A 26,470-nucleotide genomic window follows, 5' to 3' on the forward strand; every position below is an offset into this window, starting at 1 on the left:
GATTTGTGTTGTTTTATCTGCGATTTTAACTTTTATAAATGTAATGACATATATTGGATGCAATTCACGTGTGCCAAAACCAAGAGGCCACAGGTTGGATCCCCAACTAATCCCTAACCTCTAACTTGCCTTTCTAAAGAGATGTCATACTTAGATACAGCGTACAAGGCGTATCACACCGGGCACTTAACCCATTTATGCCTAGCGTCTAATAAAGGCCTTGGCAAACAACGTAGACCCAGATGAGACGCCGCATGATGCGGCGTCTCATCTGGGTCTGCGCTGTTTGCTTAAAGGAATTTCTGTAAGATATTCTAAATATAGGACTAAATATAATGGACATCCCTAATTTTGAAAATAAATTGATCCAATTTAGAAGGATGGGAGAGTCCACTAGGCATAAATGGGTTACGATACGGGGTTGTCTGGGACGCAGCGTCCCCCGTATCCTGAGTAAAAAGAAGTAGAAGTAGTAGTAATCGTATAAATGCCAGTGGGAATTTGATTGTTTAGTGGAATAAGAACTCCATAATATATGAAAGCAATAACATATTAATCCTAATTGATTTCTCATTCGTTCGTTCACTCGTTTTCGGTGTATTCAGTTAACCCGTTTATGCCTAGTGGACTCTCCCATCCTTCTAAATTGGATCAATCTATTTGCAAAATTAGGTATGTCTAGTATATTTATTTCTATATTTAGAATATTTTAACAGAAATTCCTTTAAGCAAACAGCGCAGATCTGGGTCTACGCTGTTTGCCAAGGCCTTTTTTCTAGACGCTAGGGGTAAATAGGTTAAATGTAATTTTTCAGCGATTAAATTGTATTCATGAAATACTTGTATTTAGTTGGTTCTTTGTATAAAGTATATAGATACAATTTGTATTCATTTTCTAAGGCAAAATCAATCTAAAAATATTATAACTATTAAAAATATCATGACTTAATGCAGTATTCATAATTAAATTTGAATCATAAAATTGTTAGTCAATCACACAGCTTATTTGTGTCTACGTCATCATTTCATGGGGTATTATAATGTTTATAAAATACTTAAACGACGTTGATAATGAACTTCATCACACAGGAACACGTTATGGTATGCCGCAGTAGATGTTCAAAGCAGACTTCTTTTATCAGTGCCATATAATTATTAACATTATCAGTTGAGTCGCGTTCTGAGAAAACTGGGCATAATGCATATGCGTAAAGTGTTATCCCAGATTAGCCTGTGCAGTCCGAACAAGGTAACCAGGGACGACACTTTCCGCCTAAAATTGATTTTCGGTAAGGAGGGACTTCCTTAAAAATAAAAATACCATAAAAGCGGAATGTGTCATCCCTGATTAGCCTTTGTAGACTGCACAGGCTAATCTGGGACGACACTTTACGCATTTGCATTAAGCCCAGTTTTCTCAGAACGCGGCCCAGTTAAATGAACTTGCTACACTTCTAGATTGTTCAGTTGTTAAACATGCTGAAGCATGCATTATGTCAACGAATGCAAAAACGGTTCAAATTAGATTAACATTTCGCTTAAGTAATAAAATTCATTCTGTTTGATCAAACCTTTGCTTGCAAAACCGAAAAGAATGGAATTGTTTATAAATTGAGTCGTGTTTTGAGAAAACTGGGCAAAATGCATGTGCGTAAAGTGTCGGCCCAAATAAGCATGTGCAGTCCGCACAGGCTAATCAGGGACGACACTTTGCGCCTAAATTGGATTTTTGCTAAGAAGAGAATTCATTTAAACGAAAAATGCCATTAAAGCAGAAAGTGTCGTGCTAGATAAGCATGTGTGGATTGCACAGGCTAATCTGGGACTACAATTTACGCCGTGCATTAAGCCCAGTTTTCTCAGAACGAGGCTCAATGAATTAAAGATATTATGCATATTATGCATAACCAATTATGCGTATTTTGGGTGCATTACAGCCACACAGGTAGCTTATATTGTTGATGTGTGGATTTAAAAATTTTGGCAAATTCGATGTTGTCAAAATAACACGAAGTAATGCCAATGTTAACATTGATTCTGCAAAATGCGCGGGCATCTCTGTTTGTTCCCGTCTGACCTCATCCACCGACATCTTATGCTGTACACCCGTCACACTCAGAAGTCTCGTCACAGGAGTTTGCATATAAAGATAATTCACAACGATCATATATTCCAATATTTCAAAATCTTCAGCTGCAAAAAATGAGGAATTTCGATGATTACTTGTATGAGCATACTACTAACAGAAAAGCAAACACTCAAAACGGTTACACTCAGTCTATTTTGCACATGTTTGTACTGGTTTTTGTATGGAATGCCAGTAGCGGTTGGGGAAATATTACCTCAAAATTCAGTCCTCGTAAATACTACCCTGTGATAAAAAATATTCACATCGATTGAAAACAAACATGATTGTCTATTATTATTACGTGCTAAACTCGTTGTTATACAATGAATGCAAACTAAATATTTACGTTAAATATTGATGTTAAGGCGAATGGATGGCCATTGTATATATTTTAGAAGTCCCATGCACCACTTTGTTTTCTTAACTCAATATTTCAAAATCCTCAACTGCAAAAGTTCAGGACATTTTATTGGTACTTAATAAGATATATAATAATCTCAGAAAAATTATGTTCAAAACTTTCGCAATTAGTTCTTGGTTGACCCCCATTTTGGGGTAGATTGACTAGCGTATTGCAAAATGCGACATCTTTTTTTAAAATCCCATTTGACCTCATCCACCGAGATCTTGTGCTATACAACAGTCACACGCAGAACGTACTAAGGTCTAAAAAAGAGTAAATTACAGCTGGAAACGGATTTTATCTCAGCAAATTCTCAGATTAAAACATGTTAAATGGGTATTATGCTCGTCAGATTTTTGGGAGCCATATCTGATTCGCGATATATTGGACAACACGATATAACAGGCCGTGATATATAGGAGTTGCAGTGTATTCAATTAAGTTTTTTGGTAAAAAAAGAAACAAAGCCTACCTACCAGAAACAAACCTTGTTTTAGGCCTAAGTATGCAATAAAAAAAACCAACAGCATAGTAACTTGTGCTCTTGTTAGAAAAAGAATTGTTCGAAAACTTGTGTACACGATATATGAAGAGACATTTAATATTCTAATACTTGTGTGTGTCTTGTCGTGTTTTGAAAAGCCTTTACGATTACTGACAACACCGTTTTCGGCTTTTATCATTAATTGAGTCGCGTTCTGAGAAAACGAGGCATAATGCATGTGCGTAAACTGTCGCCCAAGATTAGCCTGTGCAGTCCGCACAGGCTAATCAGGGACGACACTGTCCGCTTTTATGACATTTTTCATTTAAATGAAGTCTCTTCTTGGATAAAATCCAATTTAAGCGGAATGTGTTGTCCCTGATTAGCCTGTGCGGAATGCACAAGCTAATCTGGGACAGCACTTAACGCACATGCATTAAGCCCAGTTTTCTCAGAACGCGACGCCATTATGGGTGAATAGGCTTTTAATGGTATCTATTAAAGTCTCGTTCGTTTTGGTTATGCATGTATCATGCTTCGACATCCATAATTTAGGATTTGATCCAAAGTAACAACTTTACTGCAAAGACAAGCACAGTAAATTGGGACTGACGGACATGGAGTTCAGACACCTGCACATAACACTTGCCTGCACACGAGCCAAAGAAAAAATCACATAGACGGCGTAAAAGGTGCCATCCATATTATGCATATGAGCCGTGCTCTGTGAAAAGGGGTTTAATGCATGTGCGTAAAGTGTCGTCTCAGATTAGCCTGCTTTCCGCTTTTGTGATATTTTCTGTTTAAAGAAAGTCTCTTCTTAGCAAAAATCCAGTTTAGGCGGACACTTTACGCACATACATTGAACCTCTTATTCACAAAGCAGCGCTCATATTAAAGGTAAGCACTGACGTCACAAGTTAAATTCTTCCATACCTGGAACGATTTTTTTATAAATATATGTTTGTCAAATTAAATGACACTCTTTTTAAACCATTGATGCCTAGCGTCTAGAAAAAGGGCCTTGGCAAACAGCTTAGACCCAGATGAGACGCCGCATGATGCTGTTTGCTTAAAAGAATTTCTGTAAGAAATATTCTAAATATAGAAATAAGTATAATAGACATACCTAATTTTGGAAATAAATTGATCCAATTTAGAAAGATGGGAGAGTCCACTTGGCATAAATGGGTTAAATATCTACGCCATGCGTGGTATGGAGGACGTGAATATTTAAACCCATGATGACTATGAATAAACTTATTAAAACCATGAATACTAAAAATACCATTGTTATATATGATAATGTGATTCTTGGAATCTGTCGAATTTCAGGGCGTAGGTTGGGCGCGGCGTAAAAAGAAAACTCGAATGCGGTGGGAGCAGACTTCCGTTTCGCTTTGTGTAATATTAAGTGTTTAAACGTGGGGAAAACTTATGAACAATATGAGTGGGAAATTCGTCATTGAGTAATGCTTTATCAACACATTAATCAAATACGAAGAATGCTATACGCGAAATCGTGTTTATTTCAGTTTTGAATTTCATCTATTCGGGCTAGTGTCTCGTAAATAATATGAGACGCGTTCTGAGAAAACTGGGCTTTATGCATGTGCGTAAAGTGTCGTCCCAGATTAGCCTGTGCAGTCCGCACAGGTTAATCAGGGACGACACTTTCCGCCTAAATTGGATTTTTGCTTAGAACAGACTTCATTAAAAGAAAAATGTCATAAAAGTGGAAAGTGTCGCCCCTGATTAGCCTGTGCGGACTGCACAGGCTAATCTGGGACGACACTTTACGCACATGCATAAAGCCCAGTTTTCTCAGAACACGTTTCATATTAGTAATACGTATTTCAAAAGTATGGAATTACAGGCTTTTCTGATATTGATCAGGAGTGCGATCTTTTGGTTTTAAGATCTACATTACATTATCACCAACAATTGAACAAGGAAGTTATAAGAGATCGAAGCATTGACTAAATATTGCACTGCACATTTGTTTGCATTCACACATGTTTAAAAGAGGATTTCTCCTGTCTAATTAAAGCATAGTTTGCTATAACCAAACAATTCATTCAATGTCTTTTTTGAAACTTGATCATGCACATAATCATTTCATGTTTGATTACGTTTCGAATACACCGATAGGTGTCATCTGCACTATACTTCATGATTGCACTAAAACTGCGCTTTAAGAACGGGTGAACACATTTTAAGGAATACACAAATTCAGGTACGACAAATATGTTTTGTCAGTCAGAAATGTACCATTTTGTTGTATGTTTAATCTGCTGATACGATATTTAAGAACGATTTTCAACGCTATATTATGTGCCAGACTAAAGTTGTCTGTAAGCCAAACAGTAATATTAGGTATCTGTTATCATAATTATAGTATTATAATCCAGAACGTCCAATTATATCAAACACGCCATACTTTGACTGAAAAGGCTTTCTTTCATACGCTCATTTGTGTATAGATTACCGACGTTCTTGGTCAAAGTAATTTGAGTCGTGCTCTGTGAAAAAAGGGGTTTAATGCATGTGCGTAAAGTGTCATCCCAGATTAGCCTGTGAAGTCCGCACAGGCCAATCAGGGACGATACTTTCCGCCTAAACTAGATTTTTGCTAAGAATAGACTTTCTTTAAACAGAAAATATCATAAAAGCGGAAAGTGTCGGATTGCACAGGCTAATATGGGACGACACTTTACGCACATGCTTTAAACCCCATTTTCACAGAACACGACTCCTATGATTGATTGTTTGTGTAAGGATAGCTAGGGTAGATCAGTGTAAACGTCGCGGCTTAAAGAATCCTAAAGTAGTAGTTTGTAAGTATTAATCATTTTGTTTTAAACCGATTGGGTTTACATGACTCATTTTTTTTTGTATTGACCGACGTGTAAATTGAAAGCAATATTTGGCCTTATGATAATATTTTTATTGTTTTCCGTTATTATTAATCGCTGTTTTATTTAAATCTTAAGGTTTTTTTTGCGAAATGATGAGTTTTGTCAATGATACATCCAGTGTTTATTTTCCTTTTAAGAGCTCTTTAAAAACGACTGAAGAAGTGTAACGACAGTATTTGTAGAACATGTTTACATGGTAATGTTTTTAAAACGCGCCATGTGATTCGTATTTGATTACATGGAACCTCATGTAGACAGAAGAATAATCCAGCAATTCTCAAAACAAAATAATTCTCCGTTTGTAGGCTGCAATGTAACTTATTCTGCTCTCTATAGTAGCCCGAATATATTCAGTTTCCATGGACCCTTTATTTGATGCATGGACCCAAGAGAAGATCCTAGAGCTGAACCTAGGGGACGCGTTACGTTTGGCGAAAGTGTGGAACTTGGAGGTTCAGGGTCTCCGTCAATTACAAGAAATAAAAAGTCGTCTGTTAACCAAATGGAAAGAAGGCGACGGGAGAGAGGTTGTGTACAAAAATAACATAATTTAGCCGTGCTCTGTGCAAAGGGAATTTAATGCATGTGTGTAAAGTGTCGTCCCAGATTAGCCTGTGCAGTCCGCACAGGCTTATCAGGGACGACACTTTCCGCGTGCTTTATATTTTCTGTTTAAAGAAAGTCTCTTTTTAGCAAAATTCAGTTTCGGCGGAAAGTGTCGTCCCGGATGACCTGTGCGGACTGCACAGGTTAATCTGGGATGACACTTTACGCACATGCATTAAACCCCATTTTCACAGAGCACGGCACAATTCATGAGACTGAAGTGTGTTACCTACACTGAATACACACCATAAGTACACTAATACTCAGTGTTGGTTTACTCGGTTTTTATCGTTGTTCTCTGTACAATGTTTATTGCACATTGATCCTCAACATTTCTGATAAAAAAACTATAAAATCCGACAACAAATACTGACGATTCAACAATGCAGAATTTTATCTACCTTAGTTTTCATTTCATTATAACAACAACAACCACATCATCATCAACAGCAACAACTTCTACTACTACTACAATTACTACCTTTACTACTTCTACTTCTAATACTTCTACTTATACTGCTTCTACTAATTCTTATCATGCTACTTCTTATAATAATAAACCTTAAAATACTTAATTATCATAACTTCACCATCTAACCAATAAGGATATTGTGCAATTGTACACATAACGAGAATACACATAATCAAAGACATTTCATTATAAAGAGTCCCAAGTCGCCTGTTCCTTTCCTGGGTGGAATCCTTAAAGCGAGCCAGGATCAGGAAGAAGTGCGAATGGAGCTGCAGAATAAGTTACAACAGACAGAAAAACTTGTCCAAGACATACCAGAAAAACTGAAGTCCAACCTACTACAATCGTACCCTTGTATGTGCAATTATAGTGCATTGTACATATACTCTTATTTGTTTAGAGTTTGCAAGATTATTTTATCTTATGTGTAACAATATTGTGTAGCTTGATTTGTCGCATATAAATAACTTTTTCTGCTTAACATTTGCTAACGTTAATTAAATTGAAATAAAACACTCCAATCTTTCTCTCAAAATAAATATACAATCAAAACAAGCCTTGAAACATATGTTGTTACATTTATAAGTGAATAATAATGTGTTATGATAGGCGGTGATGGCTTTAAAAAAGCTTTGACATAAATTCTAAAAATTAAAGTCCAAAATACACATTAGGCTTAAAAAAACGAATATATAAAGGTAAATGAAAGGTAAACGGTGCGAATAGTGTATATTACTAGTAGAATCTGCTTGATAGTCAGTGTTGCTATTCTTATCAAATTAACCACGTTCTTTTCAAAGCCCTAGACGACACCATTCGAACCATGGCCCATTCATTGGAGTCCTTACAATGCTGGATTCTGGTTGCAGGTCAGTCAGACAATGAAACTGACGACAGCGTCTGTAACCCATTTATGACTAGCGTCTAGAAAAAAGGCCTTGGCAAACAGCGTAGACCCTGATGAGACGCCGCATGATGCGGCGTCTCATCAGGGTCTGTGCTGTTTGCTTAAAGGAAGTTCTGTAAGAAATATTCTTAATATAGAAATAAATATACTAGACATCCCTAATTTTGGAAATAAATTAATCCAGTTAAGTAGGATGGGATAGTCCACTAGGCATAAATGGGTTAACATTTCACGTAGATATATAAAAAGTACTTTGTTGTAATATTCTAGTATACACATTCGACTTTCACCTGCAGCAGTATTGGTCCACCAACAATCCCTATGAAATGTTATAAATCCCATGAAAAGTATACATTGTGTATTATTACGTTATCTGATCGAAATACGTTTTGACTTCTTCAAAAGAAATGTCTTTTATAGGACTGGTCAGTTTTTAAAAGCAAAATACAAATACAAATACAAATTTTATTTTAAGTCGGTTTGTACATAACAAGTATAACATTAGCGATGTATCGCTATTGACCGAACGCGCGGTTTCAATGTTGTTTTGAAGACTTCAATCTTAGTAGGCATAGTAATAAATTGAATGATGTATCCGAATTGATCGGTTATTGAGAACCAAATCATTTAAACGTATTGCTTATCGAGACGAGTTACCGGTTGCCAATACACGACAATTACGGATAAAACCTGAGCACAAAGGGTTTTATTATAGTATAACATTGGAATATCAATATTAGCCACTCACTTGATTTGATAAGATGGTTTACTTACTTTGTTGAAACGGATATTAAGAATATGAAAACAACCAAAAGTAGTATTCCTTGAACGATAACAAAGTTCACATTCTTTTGAGAAATAACAAGAACGTGACCAATACAATATACCAATTTAATGTGTCGTTTTGTACATTGTAATCTTGCTATTGAAAAGAAATTATCGCAGGATCCCATTAAAGTGTTTGCAGATTCCATCAATATGCATACTTTCCATTCGATCATTGGTATGTTAGAACTGAGGTGTGAGAACTGAACGTTTATATCACCAGGCGAGGTTGGAGCAGGGAAGTCGAGCATTATCAATCTATTCTTGGACTGTCACGTTCTCCCGACGGACACGCTGAAGTGCTCAAACACGATTGTGGAGATCCGGTGTAGCGATATCAATGAGGCTAGGTGCTACTTTAAGTCTTCGTGGACAGACCGCGGGCAACAGAGATCGATGAAACCGAGAGTCATTAAACTGGGTATGTTAATATTAAAGTAGCATGGGGAAAATGCGTACAATAGGAATTCATTAGGCACGAGAATCAATTGCTTCGGTATTGAGTTATTGACTTGGTTAATAAAACAACGGATATATATATATATATATATATATATATATATATATATATATATATATATATATATATATATGTGTGTGTGTGTGTGTGTGTTGCCTGAAAAGATAACAGCTAAAAATACAAACGTCAAATAGCTAAATAGTTATTGGTATTACCAATGTAGATACAGATTTAAACTATTATGAGTGATAAAGACTATTGTCTTGCATGCACGTATATGCTATGTTCTTAAAATCACCGTTTTGAACCTCGTATGTTGTTATGTTACAGATGACCAACGGGGCATACAGGAGTTCAAGGATTGCGTGACTGAATGCGACGCAAATGACGACAATCCTTATGATCATATCGAACTCTACTATCACTTCAAAACCTTAAGTGTCAGTATCTATATCTATAAACAGCAGAAAAAAGTGTTTATGTTTAGTGTTTACTGTTTTTGTGTTGTTTCTGTTCTTCGATGCATTTGACTCGTGATAAATTGTTTATTTTACAATACAAGTCCATTAGATATAAGTTCTTATTTTGTAGTTTTCTGATGACATTTTGCTGTTCATTTTGTAATCTTTTTGAAAAGTGTTTAACATATAAATGCACCATTACAGAAAAGCGTCGTGATTGTTGACATTCCGGGCATAGGCGGAGGAAACAACTTAGATCATCGACTTGAAAAATACATTAAGTCCGCCTTCGGTTTTGTCTACGTCATGAACACCAATACAGCCGGTGGCTTGTCGCATAGCCGGGTTCGTATAACGTTTTAGTTGCACAATTGTTTTGTATTTTGTTTTGATAAACTTGTTTTGCTAAAATATAAGTTTGCAATACTCATCACACACCAAAAGCTTAGAGCTACAACTTCTCTAATAGAAACTGCACACATGGACACATATTTCCTGTTGATAATATATACATTTAATGTACGTATAATTGAGTAACAATGATCATTGACACGAGTATGTAAAAAGTAAATTAAGCGGTGCAGAGAAACATTTTAATATTCTCACTTTACCACTATATTTAGCTTGGTCACCTTCTGAAGACTGTAGTGAACAGCTCAAAGGAGTTCGGTCCAGATAGCTTGCTTTTTATTGGAAACAAGAGTGAAAACGTGCCCCAATGTGACACGACAGTGGTACAGAAAGACATTTTTGAGCAACTCTCAAATGTCTACCCCGAAATAAGGAATAACCAGATTCATTACATGTCTGTTACCAAGGTAATAACACAATGTTATTTTTGCATTTGCAGAATCCAATTGTTCTCTGTCTCTCCGGGAGTTCACCAAGATAACTACATGTCCGCTAAAAAATTAATGCAAGCAAGTTGGCATTGTATTTTAAATTTTCGTGTCATGTTCTATAGCGATTGTACAGTTTTTCGGATCTACATCGGATGTGGGCGTTATCTTATTCAAGTCATGTTTTTTACCAAGTGCTTCAGATATTAGTATTGCCATGGTAATTTAATGGTAATCAACCTGGTCTTAATTGGCAAAAGATATCAACCGATTCGTCACATATCCGATACGAAAGAAGCAATATCATTATTCATATGCCACTGCTAAACTACTTGATCCAATTTCTACCCTGCTCAATCATTGAAGCACTACGCGTGATAAAATTTGATACACATGTATTTGTTTTTATTGGCAAATTGTTGGTCGTTTGTTTAGAGGGTATATAATGATCGAATGTACACATATGTTTTGTACAAATACGATTACACACATATTCACATAGGGATTCTATATTTAATCGACTTGCGGTGTATTGTTATGAAATTTTGAGACAATAGCACGTGTTACTTTTACGTCATAAACCACATCTTTACGTACACACTTGTTCGAGTTAATCAGTTATGTTTAACAAAGTTTATTTCTTTTTATGTCATGGTTGTTACATTATGTTTGTACCATTAAACGAAGTTGGATTATGGTGTGTATATTTCTTGTTAAAGCTAGCTAAACTTCTCTTCGTGGGCTGTTTCAGGCTCGAGATATATATGAAGACCATAAGACACTTTCAGATGATCAGGTGACCCTCTTGCAAAGGATAGGCGAGTTGATTCCAAACCCTCACCGCCACGCGATGAAAGAGCATTATTGGTATTGTTAAACATTACATAATGGCATGTCATACAGAATTGGAAAAATATATAATGTATAAAGCTGCACCAAAAAGTGCAAATAACATAGAAAATAAATAAATGTAAATACACTTTGAAACATATTTGTTGTTCATAACCTTCATAAAAATGCTATGCATATAATAACAAAACAGCTACGCTTGACAATGTCAACGGCATTTAGAATAAATCGTATCTACCGTGTAAATGATTACGTTTAGAAGATACATGACCTTACGCATTGACCAAATAGTAAAGGATTGTTTTAAAAATCTAAACTGTAAATGTTAATGTATGCATTCCAGGTGGCTTTCTTCACTTTTGTCCCGCACCGCATACGTTCTGCGCGTGGCAGGCGTACAGCACGAGATGTCGGCGGAAGAGCTGAAACGGAAGTACACGGAGATGCAGGGGCATGTGGCAGAGCTCCAGGTACACATTATGCATTTATGCAGATTTGGAAAGTTTTTAATAAAGTTCTTAATGGTGACCGTACAGCCAGAATACATTGAGAGCAATAATGATGAGGAACTTCATAAGTTGTTTTTCTTCCGCTTCAATCCTTTTCTAGTATTTACATGTATTGTACTGTGCATTTTGTTATTTACCGCTCTTGCTAATATAAATAACTATATTTTAACTTACAATGAAAAACTTTTAATTTGTAATTGATAACATATTTTCAATTAAAAGTGATTCCTATATAAGCAATTGTTTTTGTCTTGACCACGATCCAAAGTCTTGTGTATATTAACCACACGAGAAGGTGTTTGGACACGGCTGATCGTTTGCAGAGGCACGTCATTTTATATGTAACATTTTGATAAGTAATGGAAGGGTTAGATACACAGTATTGACGTAGATGTTAGTTCTATTTTATTAAGTAATGCGCTTTTGAGAATACTAATGCGCAACACACTTTTCAGCATACGTATACATTTGTGATGTATTCTAATATCATGTTGATCATTACATATGCGTGATATTTTTATATGTTTTAAAGGGGCCGTCCAACAGATATTGGCATTATTGAAGCTTGTCATTAAATGCTTTAAATGCTTTATATTGATAAATTTTAACATTTGAACTAAAAATCTCCTTTAAAAAAAAACAAGAATACAATTTAAAAAAAGTAAAAAAAAAGTAAACCTCAACAGGGCTCGAACCACTGACCCCTGGATTCCTGGAGTCCTGGAGTAAAAAGCATCCCGCCTAGACAACTCGACCATCTACGTTCATGTTTTGAGCGGATGTATTTTATAGCTATTAAGCAATCCTCTTAGTTTCCCAAAATATCGTTTCGCGTCGATACGACGCTTTATCTGTTGGACTGCCCCTTTTATAATGCAACATGTTTGATGTCACAGGTTCAAATATAATTTGGCGAATCTAATACAACAACTATTGCCTTTTGCATTATCTTTGACACATATATTTAGAAATACCAAATGCGTCTTGTTCTGAGAAAACTGGGCATAATGCATGTGCGTAAAGTGTCGTCCCACATTAGCCTGTGAAGTCCGCAGGCTAATCTAGGACGGCACTTTACGCACAGGCATTATGCCCAGTTTTCTCAGAACGCGACTCAAATGTGATTGGTGTCATATTACAGCACAACACCGACGAGTGTGTAAAGAAGCTACGACACAAGGTGGAGTTCGAAATTTACAGGATAACCAACACAATCAGAGAAATGCTCCAACACAGGAATCTTCACAACAAGTACGGTGTTAAAAGAAGTAGTGCAAACAATTTATAGCAATTACGATTGAAACGGTTTATTAATTAATTTATATAAATATATAAATAGCATTATTATATTATATAACAATAGACATAGACATAGACATGTTTATTGGGTAATATAGGCCACTGGCCCAAAATACAGCATTTACACGAAAATATGTCGAACAGAGTGATACATAATCATACATTTAAGAACATTAAAGCATGTTGTTATACACTTAATTTATGTAAAACATTTAATACACTAATGCTAGAATAGAAAAAGTTTCTAAAGTGATAACTCTATACACATGGTTAAAATATTATATAACAATGCCAGTTATAACTGTGTTCGCATACATATTTGCTCAGACTTTAACTCCGTCGATTTTGTTTAATAACAACACCGGGGTTGAACAACTTGTATCACGTGACCGCAAAAGTCAACGCCGGTTGAAGAAACAGTCTGTAATCTTGCACATTAAGGTAAGTTTTGTTGTTTTTTCATATGATCGAAATTTCAGTTTAAAAAAAGCGATAGCCTATGACACAGTATACTAAATAAACTTTTATTTGAAATGATTCGATTTCCTTTACTGTTTCCACTTTCCGATAACACTTCGACACAAAATTCTGAAATGCAATACAAACGCTGTTGGTTTTTGTGGTTTTGATGATTTTCTTTAAAAAATATTGGTTTAACGCCTGAATTAGTATGATTGTACTTGAAATTTTAAAAATATCTTACTTGTATGTTTTGTATTGTTTTGCAAACGCAGGTTGGTATTTCTTGAGCAATAGGAAATGGCAAACGCAGGATGCGAAAATATTCAAAGGATGATGAAACGCACACTGTACACATTTTTGAAAGTCTTCAAAATTATGATAAGGTTACAAATACGAAAATATTAACTATTCAAAACAATATATGACTACGGAACTTCAATTGACGCTATAGCCGCCAAAACTCACGAAAATCCCGTGCATTAGTAAACACGCATGTTTATTGAACTGTGACAAAAATAATAAAATATTGTGTCACATCCAATCACTTGCATTTCATATCTCTTATGATGTAGTCTTTAAAACGTTATAAAACATTTTAGAAATATTCTTAAACAAATAGTATTTCTTTTATTACAGAAAAATGACGCTCGTGTGTGAAATATGTGGGAAGATATTTAAATCGGAGTGGGGGTTAAAGCTTCATGATAAGCGCCAAAGAGGGACTGAACGATTCGCCTGTTGTGGAAAAACATTTTACACAAAACAGGCGTTCAACATGACACAGGTGTTATATTGTATTTAGTATAATGCTAGGTTCTGTCGGTTTCAAAATCAAAATACAATTCAACATAGGTCACTGCATTCTGAGCGCAAGTATGTTCTTTATAACCTAGTTGCAAAGCACTACTAAAACTGTTTTGTATGGTGTTTTCGAAATAAGCTGGCTTAAAAATAACAAATAACTACTAGTGTATGTGGTGCATATTGGTGTGTTCATTATAGTGTTTAGTTTTTAACGACAATAATGGTCCAGATAAATTTCATTGCAAATTGTCACTGAACAATTGGAATTTAACCGCATATATCCAGACTGTACGCGTACCGATACTTCACGTATGTAATTGGACCCTTACACATATTTTTAATGCGTATTTTGGATTTTGAAATGCGTAAATACGCGTTTACGCGCCTTATCTGGAGCGCTTCTGACGACCATCATTTTGATAAGTTCCATATTATTATGGATAATATTCTGTGTGTATTTTTCTGTATTGAATGATAATTGAGCAGTTCCATTTTTTTGTTAATTCGATGCAGCATTCATGGTGTTAAAAAGCCGTTCCCCTGTGAACAATGCGGCAAAAAGTTTTCAACGAAAGATGAACTGAATCGTCACGTCCGGAGCTGCAAAGCAATTTACCTGTTCATTTTGCATTCCGGATTCCGTAATCTTAACCAACCTGCGTTTGTCATAAACCAGCTTCAGCAAACTGCGTTTTTTCAACCAACCCGCGTTTGTATATTTTTGAAATAGCAAGAATTGACCAAATTAAATATTACAACACAACAACTTTTATTTCAAATACAATAAATAAACAAAAATTAAGCATCGTGTGCTCTCATTTTTCTAGCAATATGATTTATTCGCGAATAAAAAGTGAAAAAATATCTAATCAAACTGCGTTTGCATCGAAAATGTAAATTTTGTGACGAAGTGTTCTTAAAAACTGCAAAGCTTCGAAACAAGTGCAATGCGTCTTAATATACAAAAAGGTATGAAGCATGTCATAAGCTTTGTATTGTCCAGAAATTTTCACATATTCTCTATAAAAAGATGAAAATTACCTGACGGAGCGGGATGCCTGATGCAATTCAACAACCTGCGTTGACTTTAGTGGTCACGTGACAAAAGTTGTTCATCCCCGGTGAACAATCAATCAGTTGGATGCCTCCCGGGCATAAAGGGCTTACTCCGGAATGTGCTAGAGTTAAGAAAAAAAAACTTACCTGTTTTCATATCAGGCCGACCATTAAAAATACTTTCAAAATCACAAAACATATCTAATATATTTATTTGACTGGAACTACCATTTGGTACCTTGTCGCATTTGTTTCCCTTAGACTTAGATGGAATTGCCACAACATAAATATGTAAACTTCCGGATCATTCCTACTACATCTCTTCTTCGTAAAACTGTTGAATGTTAAATATTTAGTATTTAAGCTATGTTGTTGTTCTTTTTTTGTGGTTATTCAAAACGCCGTACAGTACATGTGTAATAACCGTCGTTGTGACTTACATGTACATTAAATGTACATCCAATAGACTCTGTAAATGGGACAACGAAAGCGACTGTCCGAAAGTATTCCGGAAATGGAAGCTGACGGCAGACGAGGCGGCGCTGAAGATTTCCGAACGTATTGCGAGCGTCATGGACGCTTGGGAAAGGGACAACCAGACGTTACACGGGATTGAACGAGAGATCGTAGACGTGTTTACGAAGGAGTTTGGGCTCCTTACTCATCAAGTGCACGAAATAGAAAGCGAGTATTTTAATCCATGGACTCTCCCATCCTTCTAAATTGTATCACTTTATTTCCAAAATTAGAGTTGTCTAGTATTGTATATCTATATTCAGAATATTTCTTACAGAAATTCCTTTAATCAAACAGCGCATAAGTTCCAATATATATATATACGAATATGGAGATTGTTCCAACAACTTCTTTAAACTGTAGTCCCAATCTTTAAATATAACAGTGAACATCAATACTCTACTTGAACACAGGGTCGCCAAAAAGATTTTAACGAGTGTTTATTTCTAAAAATATGTTCAATAAATCAAGATTTAAAATAAGAATTTACCCTTGGATATCTCATTGAACTGTTATTGTGTTATCTCAATTCAACTGGTCCACGAATTGTAACTTACTTACGAGTGGTAATTCAGTCGGTATAATTTTTCAACACAAATTGTTTTGTAAATTAACACACTTTTTCCCTGATTATGTCAACATATACAAATTCATATTTACATTTATGTAAATCCTAAAACTTCGTTAAATACCTCGAATTGGTAATTTTAAGGTTCTTGTCGTAGCAGCGACAATATTTGTCTTGATTCGGCGAACCCATTTTAACACGTTTTATTTGGACACAATCCGTAATATTCTTAAGTCCGCTAGTTTATTGTGTAATAAAATATACTATTTAGAACTGCTAAGCCATCCGAATGACCGCACCACCATACTGCGGACGATACACGAGCTGACCGGAAAGAAAATGTTTGGCAAGAAGAGAGGGACGATAGAGAGAACGTACAGCACGCTCGGAGGTGCCGTCAGCTGCATCGGTTTGCTTGACACGAACGATAAAGAAGTTCGCGATCTTTTCAAGTAAGGGTCTTAGATAAAAGTCGACACAAAAGAAATAAAAGCTTGAATAAATATACTTAATGCGTCTTAATTCTCCATTCTGCAAAACTTCAATATGTCCAATTAGTATATAATTCGACAATAGTTCATGTTGGTATTGTAAGCTCCGTGTGTTTGATGCTGCATTTATTATTTAAAAACAATCTCTGTCATTTAATGAACTGTTTAATGCAGAAATTTAATATTGAATAGTTTTAATAAGTATACATTTACATAATAAATACACATTAATCTAATAACTTCTGTCTTAAACTTGCTGTAGAAAGTCATACACTGACAAGGCATCCATGGACACTAAGGCAGATATCATGGCTAAAGCTGCCGCTATTTACATGAAGAGCATTCTGGAACACAAGGACATGAGTGCTAAATTGATGAAGTTTTTTGAGCGCTTTTTCGAAGATATAAATGAAGCAGCCAGAAAGATACCTATTTTCCTTCAGGTATGTACGTTTTGTATGGGCGTGTATATAAGCTCTTTGTGGTAATAAACGAAGTGTCAGGACACCATAATGCTGCAAGTAATATTTGATATTTTTAACATTAATTAATAAACGTAATTTAAATACCACACCATTTTTGTGCATTCTCTACTTGTGTTTAAGGCTGACCAAAAGCTAATCGAAACGCTTAAACAAAACATGACCCAGATTGAAAAGATGAAAGAACAATTGCCGCCTATTGCGAGAGAATGCGCAGAACTCCATGGCAAGTTAGACATATTCTATGTCAACAAGATCATGAAGTTCGATATTGAACTAAATGAGCTTGACTGGCTGAATAAAAAATTCATAGACTCCGGATCATTCTCCAAGGTTTTCAAGTCTGAATGGAAAAGAGAACAAATACCCGTGGCATTGAAGGTAGGCATTTGTTTCATATACTAGGTGAGCCACATTTCAATTTAGAATCGTAGGTCACGATATTTAGTACATATGAAAGCCAAGTAAATTGCATGTAAAAGGAAATAATGAAGCAAAAATAAATAGATGAAATTCGTCATTTTGTTTAACAGGTATCAAGTAGCGCCGTGAAAATCGGAAACGTGACGGAACTACTTATGGAAGATAAAATACTGCGGTAGGGGCTCTACTTTGAGTTGTCTTGACAGATGTATTTGGGTTATAAGTTTTGTGTCTTTTTTCGTTTTCGTGCCGAGCACGATAAACCTGATCGATAATCAACACAAACCTATTATTCTATTTATCCCACTTTTTATTCAGGAAACCTTTTTATTTAAACAAAATTAGTTTACCTGGAATTTCGCGTGTTCATGAGTGTTTGTCGTACTTTGATAATGACTGTAGTGTAACCACGGTCAGTATATTACTCCGCGTTCCAAAAATAACCGCTAATCAAATAATCATTTTTTTTTAAATCAGATAATCGTTCTGGGACAAAGAGTCGTGCGTTATTAATTACAATTGTATTCATATTTAATTGAAAATCTAAAAGTTTTATAACATCAATATAACATTTAGTTGTTATATACAAGGAACGACATTTGTTTACAACGTAGCCTAACAACGTAGCACGTGCCGTGGATTATACCAGACATTTAATCGACGGGGCTTTAATCAACCAAATTCGCTCACGTATAATGTTTTATTGGACATATTTGAAATAATTGAGATACGCATATCCTCTGAATAACCAATAAGCAGCAATGTGCATATATTAGTGTATGTTTTAGATATGATTATTCAATTGGAATAATGTATTGACCATGTAAAGTATGCAAAATATATAATTGTGTCTCGGGTTTGAAAGTCTTTAAGTGCATTGTCCAGTGGCGTTTAAAATACTTAAATTTATAAAAGTCATTTTACTTCATGTTCCTTTTCAATTTACAAGGCATCAGTTAATCCCATTACGGTCAACCCCTCTTACGCGATAACACAATTTTACAGTGACTTGGTTCATCCCAATGTGATTCGCTACTACGGAGCAACCTTTGAGAAGAGTTGGTCCGGTCTAATCTGGATCATGGTTATGGAGCTCTGCCAGGGATCGCTGAAGAACTTGTACATCGGTACGCAGACTAGCCTTTGTCACCCAAAACAAACTTGTGCTCTTTGAAATGGGGTTTAATGCATGTGCGTATCGTATCGTCCCAGATAAGCCTGTACATGCCGTACAGGCTAATCAGGGACGACACTTTCCGCCTAAACTAGATTTTTGCTAAGAAGATACTTTCTTTAAACAGAACATATCATAAAAGCGGAAAGTGGCATCCCTGATAAGTCTTTGCGGACCGCACATACTAATCTGGGATTACACTTCACGCACATGCGTTAAATCCCCTTTTAACAGAGCACGGCCCATACATTTTAAGGTAGTCAATACTTTCTTGTTATTTTTCCCCTTACCAATGTATTTTTTATTGTCACATTGTTCAACGTACTTTCTTGGAAACGATCGATATGAGAAGTGTTGTATTCAATATAAAAGTAACACACGTTTATATGAACGATACAGTTGTTCTTGTAAACCACGAATTCATTATTATGAAGAATTTATTACAAACGTCGAAAACGTTATACTCTTCGTGAAATTCGGGTTTGTTAATGCATAACTAAGACAGAATCGAAAACTTATTATATTAAGGGATTTATTTGTTTCTCTTTTCTTAACCTAAATACAAACTGCTGATATGTTTTTCCAATCACATGATAATGTTTATGAGGCGCTCATGAAAGAAGTAATACGATTCAATGAACCCCAAAGAGCAAAAAAAAAAAAACTGTACATCAATATGAAAATTATACATAGCAATATAGAATCTAAGCGAGTATTCAAAATGGCAACGTACTAACACCGAACTATTTCTGCGAAGATCATGCCAGCAAGGCAGAACATGTCCCTGGTCTCATCGCTCCTAACCAACCGAGACGACCGGAGGCGGTGAGGAGGACACTTTCGCATGCCCGGGACATTGCGAGCGGCCTGGAATATATTCACGAGAAACGATATACGCACCGAGACATGAAGCCCGAGAATGTGCTTGTGGGTATTCCTATCTTTCGAAGAGCGAGTTGTCACCTATATCACTATCAGTTGAACCCATTTATGCCTAGTGGACTCTCACATCCTTCTAAATTGGATCCATTTATCTTCCAAATTAGGGATGTCTAGTATGTTTCTTTCTATATTTACAATATTTCTCACAGAAATTCCTGTAAGCAAACAGCGCAGACCCTGATGCGGCGTCTCATCTGGATCTACGCTGTTTGCCAAGGCCTTTTTTCTAGACGCTAGGCATAAATGGGTTAAACTTCTGTAAACCAGTGGGCATATTCGCTACAATAGTAAAGTATTTAAACGTTAATGCATAACACTTGTAATAAAGAAAAACATTTTCTATATAAATTGTGTACGCCCTATAAACGTAACATACCGTGTTTAAGGTACATTTTGTATTGTTCTTGAATGTTTGTTATGTATGTTCTGCTTAATCAGTTAAGAATAGTTTGTAACTGATTAAGCAGTAATGTATAAAATATATTGTTGTTTTCAGATCGCAGAAAATGGCGTTGCTAAGATAACAGATGTAGGCGTTGCGAAGCCGACCGATAGGCTCTCATTTACACTGAATGGTTCCCCTGCTTATATGGCACCGGAAGTGCTTTTGGGAACAGGAAACCAGACCAACAAAATCGACATCTACAGCGTGGCACTTATTTATTGGGAAATGTGGTTTGGAGAAGACACGGGGAGCGTCATGAACAGAGAAATTCTTGGACCCAGTTTTTATGGCGACCCCTTAACTGCGATCCAAAAGCGTCAGACTGACCCGCGTGGAGGCTGGCGACCGAGTTTTAACACGGAGAAAGCGCCCCCTAGCGGTTTAATCGATCTTATACAAGCAGCGTGGTCTGATGATGCCGACAGGAGACCCACGGCAAAGGACATGAGACTCTCGATTGAAAAACTGATCCAGCTGTTGAAATAACTTAGAAGTAGTATGATAGAAAAATGTCAACTGAATTTTTTACTTAACCAATTTATGCCTAGTGGACTCTCACATCCTTCTAATTTGGATCAATTTGTTTCCAAAATTAGGGATGTCTAGTATTCAATTCTATATTTAGAATATTTCTTACAGAAATGCCTTTAAGCAAACAGCGCAGACCCTGATGAGACGCCGCTTCATGCGGCGTCTCATCTAGGTCTACGCTGTTTGCCAAGTCCTTTTTTCTAGACGCTAGGCATAAATAGGTTAAAACAATAATGACTTGGAATTTGAATTCTTTTTTAAACATATATGTGCCTAGATTGTTTCCTGAAGATGCTTTTGGTATCAATTGCATTGGTAATGATCTTGTGTTCAGCTGACACATTTTTGAACCGGCCCGGCAACTCGTGAAATCAATACCTGTTCCGGCTACCCTATTATGTTTGGATATTGATCATTATCCAAAGGTTTAAGAAGAATCCTCTATACCTCTATATATATCCTCAATACTTTGATTCAAGTTCTGCAGATGACAGTTGATGTTATCGTAATATGGATGATGTAATCTTAATCCTTTAAGTAGGAGAAACATAGCCAGGAAATGTCTTTGACATGACTAAAATTACTCACTTTGGTGCTAACTGGTTTGCAATGACTACACGTTGATTGAAAGATTCTTGGACATGTCCAGTATTTTCACTTATTTACAGACAATCGAGGTTATGTTCTTGTCCGGAACAATTCGGTTTTATTTTTTATACTGTGATTGGAAATCCAGTCAAATCTGAGTAGAGAAATCGCTACGAAATACAATAACATCGTTGTTTATGCTGGGGGAAATGATGCTGCTACCGGTTCTGCTCGATCGACGCTCTACAATGACGCGAAATCTCTAATCCTGGACATAAGAAGAAAATCGGAATCGTGCGCAGTATATTTGTGTACCACGCATAGACACTGACGTACTTCCGCTCAATGAATTATTAAAGCGGACTGGAGAAGACATGAACGCACGCATCATTGATTGTCATCAGGCGTTTGTATTTGGCAATGGGAACACAGCCCGCCATTACTACCATCGAGATGGCATTCATCTCAATGCAAAATGCACTAGTGCTCTTGTTACAGCCATAAATCAACAACTACCAATAACGAGGCACGGGTCCGGAAAAGGAAGTGTGAACGAACATCCCCAAATTGCTTCGTTTACTAACAGATCGCGATGGCAACAGGGAAACAAATGCACGGTATGTGGACTGCGAAATCACAGCGCTGAAGACTGCTACCAAAATCGATGGGGCGCCGGCGGCTACTCGTACTACCATGGGCGCCACAGGAAATACCGAGGACAGAGACGAGTCATGGCTCCAACGATGTTTCCAATATAGGACAATTTTAACAGACAATCGCATGATATACAACAAACAAGCAGTATCCTTTCTCCAAACAGGTTCCATACACTTACGTATATATGTATAGAATGTAATAATAATGTCTGCAAATGTGATAAGAGCAATTCTCTTTTTAAAACATCATATTGTTCAAATTATTTGACACCTAGTAAAAACAATATTGATAAATCTAGTTCAAGTACAAATTGCAATACATGTATTTCCAATATTGACAGGCGTATTGCTATTGACAAGTGTGACAATAATACTGCTCCTAATTTAGACTTCAATTTTTCTAATAGAGGGTTAAATGTTGTTTGTCTTAATATACGTCACATAATGCCTAAATTAGATGAAATTAAATATGTACTTTCACATTCAAAAATACATATTTTAGGACTATGCGAAACATTTTTAATCAATGAAATACAAGATTCGGATATACAAATTCCAACTTTTAATTGTATTCGTCGTGACCGAGATAATCGTAAGGGTGGTGGCATAGTTGTTTACATAAAAGACAATATACCTTTCAAACATAGATTAGATTTAAATACGTGCTCATTAGAATCGGTCTGGACTGAAATTATGTTCCCAAACGCTAAATCGTTTCTAATTAACTTTATTTATAGGCCACCGGATTCTGCAATTGACTGGGTATCAGCCTATGATATCAGCTTTAAAAATGCTATTAACTGTATGAGTAAAGAACTTTATATTTTAGGTGATTTAAATATGAACTTTCAATCTGAAAAAGAAACATTCAAAAACTCCCGCTGGAATTCGTTTGTAATTTCAAATGGTCTTAAATAGTTAGTAACGAAACCAACAAGAATTAAAAAGAAATCGTATACAATTATTGATCATTTATATACAAATAGACCCGATCGTATAAGCAATGTTTTTGTTTCATCGTATAGTGTTAGTGATCATTTTCCTGTATGTTTTACAAGACAAATGCATACAAAAATACCTAAGAACAAGCATATATCAAAAGAATATAGGCAATTCAAACATTTTAAGGAACACGCTTTTCAAAACGATTTATTAATGTCAAATTTAGAAATGATTGACATGGTCTCAGATCCCAATACATATCTCAATTATTTTACTTGATACCATAACATCAACATTAAACATCCATGCACCTATTAAAACAAAAAGAATTAAGTCACAAATTTTACCTGGATGGTTTTCAGACGAAATTAAACATGCAATTAAAATGCGAGACTGGTTGAAAAAACATCACAAAATCGACGAGTACAAGAAACAAAGGAACCATGTAACGTTTCTTATAAGAAAATATAAACAACAATTCTATAATAACTCAGTAAAGGAAAATGTGTCAACAAAACATATATGGAAAACAATTAATTCCCTTGCACATCCAAATCCTTCCCTCACTCTGCCATTAACACTTGACGTAAATAATACAACCATTGACAGCATTCCTGAGATCTTAGACACATTCAACGCACATTTTACTAACATCTCCGATTTGGTCACCAAAACTAAATTTTAACCATATAATTATACAAAATTCAAAAGATATCTCAATGATAAACTAAAAACACATTTATTTGAAATTGCACCAATAACAGTATTTGAGGTCCGTAAAATAATCGACTGTTTAAAAAACAATAAAGCACCTGGCCTTGACAATATCGGTTCTGATATACTCAAACATTGTGGTGATACCATTGTCGGCTCAATAACGTCAATCATAAATAAGAGCATTCAAAGTGGAATTTTTCCGGACAGGCTTAAGAATGCATATATATTGCCTGTGCATAAAGAATCAGATAAAAATGACCTATACAACTATAGACCCATTTCCATACTCCCTACTGTTTCTAAGATATTTGAAAGACACATTTCAAATCAAATGAAGTCATTTCTTGAAAAACATCAATTGTTGCATACTTTCCAGTCTCGTTTTCGTCAAAATCATTCTTGTCAGTCATCATTGATTCGACTTATAGATTCTTGGCTACAAAACATAGATTCTGGAAAAATTGTAGGGACAGTATACCTTTACCTTAGGAAAGCCTTTGATTTAGTAGATCATGATATTTTACTTAAAAAACTTTCTATGTATCATTTCTTTGAGAGTGTGCTTACCTTGATGCAGTCGTACCTATCTAACAGACAACAATGCGTCAAAGTCGGAACACAACAATCAGCTTTTCAAACTATAAAAGCCGGGGTACCTCAAGGAACTATTCTCGGCCCTCTTCTTTTCCTTATATATATTAATGACATGCCGTTTTTCCTTCAAAAGGGAGCGTTAGATCTTTATGCAGATGACTCTACCTTACATGCAGCTGATGTTGACATTAAAAGCATTCAAAGTACTTTGCAAAATGGCTTAGATATAATATCAAATTGGTGCTCTTTTAACAATATGTTAATACATCCAAACAAAACTAAATGCATGATATTCTCCAGTGCTAAAAAGTCTGCAAACACCTTATTACTAAAAATCAACAACATTGTTATTGATCAAGTTGAACATCATAATTTACTTGGTATAACTGTTGACAAACATCTCACTTGGAAACTGCATATAAATAACGTCTGTCGAAAGCTCAACTCAAAGCTAGCCTTATTAAAACGCATTTAACCCTATCTAAATTATGAAACAATGAAGTTGTTTTATAATTCATACATCTTACCACATATGGACTATTGTTGTACAATATGGTGCTCAGCCACAAGATCAAATTTAAAGAACGTAATTTCGATACAGAAACGTGCTGCAAAAATAATAATGAATAAGCCGTTTTCCTCTCCTTCAATTCCGATTTTCAATAAACTGGGCTGGTTGTCATTTGAAAATAGGTGTAAATTTCTTGTTGGGACTATAGTGTACAAAGTTTTAGATGGCTCAATGCCTCCTTATTTTGATGACGTTATTTTTGTATCAAATAACAATACATACTTTCTTAGGTCCACCACCCACAACGATTTATCATATGTTGCATTTAAAACGAATTACGGAAAGCGTACTTTTTCCTTTTGTGCGAGAAATATATGGAACCTTATTCCAAATAATATAAGACAAGCACCTACAATTATTTCCTTTAAACGGCACCTTAAAAATCATTTGCTACAAACGCAAAACCTTTTTTGATATTGTGGGTTGTATGGATTAAAATACCGCCTTTGGGTATTTTATTCTTCTTCTTTTTGCTTTGTGATTGTCTGTTGTTATGAAAGAATGAAATAACCATTATTATTATTATTATTATAATTATCATTATTATTATTGTTATTATTATTATTATTATTTATTATTATTATTATTATTATTATTATTATTATTATTATTATTATTATTATTATTATTATTATTATTATTATTATTATTATTGTAATTTTATAAATATTATTTTATATTATTAATATTATTTGTATAAGTATTATTATTTTCATTATATGATGCTTTTGTAATTTTTTTTAAGGCTGATTGCAGTATGCTAGACATTGTTGAGTTATATTTACATATACTGTGTTTTTTTTTTGAAGACCACATTGTAAAAAAGATATGCTATTTCTTAATGTGTTATCTTCGTAAAATAAAGTTATTATTATTATAATTATTATTATTATTATTATCATTCGGTATGTCTGTTATTGAAACACAGATTGATGGTGTATTTTTTTAAATATATGATTTAATATAAACTGCAACATGACCTTTGTCTTGATACAAAGAGTATAAATACAGTCAAACCTAAATTGTTTTACATGAATTTAACTCTCAACAACAAAAAAACAATGTTTTTTTATTATTATTTTGCACTGTAAACGTTTTTGTCATCACGAATCTTCGCATCAATACAAATGAAATACATGTAGCATATTAAATATCAATTACACGTAGAGATAGAAATAGCATAGAAATCGGAACTCATTGTTGTGCATTGACATTTGTGTGTTTATCGGGTGCAGCAAATTAATAAATTATAACCTTATATTGGAAACTGTTTGATAAATATGTGTAACTGTTCTCAACTGACATTGGATTTCAGTTACAATGTGTTGTAAATAATAATATTGTGCCA

At 35.1% G+C, this 26,470-nt stretch overlaps 1 protein-coding gene across 1 annotated transcript; it reads left to right on the forward strand.

Moving 5' to 3' along the window:
• The first annotated feature begins 5,117 nt into the window (after positions 1-5,117).
• Positions 5,118-25,631, forward strand: LOC127836365 (uncharacterized). The gene is made up of 19 exons (XM_052362961.1): positions 5,118-5,251; positions 6,288-6,460; positions 7,206-7,365; positions 7,812-7,880; positions 8,967-9,164; positions 9,534-9,643; positions 9,869-10,009; positions 10,288-10,482; positions 11,255-11,370; positions 11,696-11,822; positions 13,003-13,112; positions 15,949-16,166; positions 16,838-17,018; positions 17,320-17,500; positions 17,663-17,920; positions 18,073-18,137; positions 18,968-19,089; positions 19,894-20,063; positions 20,575-25,631. Exons 2-19 carry the CDS (start codon positions 6,293-6,295, stop codon positions 21,007-21,009), a joined length of 3,024 nt encoding a protein of 1,007 aa, XP_052218921.1. The 5' UTR covers positions 5,118-5,251; positions 6,288-6,292; the 3' UTR covers positions 21,010-25,631.
• Positions 25,632-26,470: the final 839 nt, after the last annotated feature.

The sequence above is a fragment of the Dreissena polymorpha genome, chromosome 6, assembly GCF_020536995.1.
Source record: "Dreissena polymorpha isolate Duluth1 chromosome 6, UMN_Dpol_1.0, whole genome shotgun sequence".
Classification (NCBI taxonomy): domain Eukaryota; kingdom Metazoa; phylum Mollusca; class Bivalvia; order Myida; family Dreissenidae; genus Dreissena; species Dreissena polymorpha.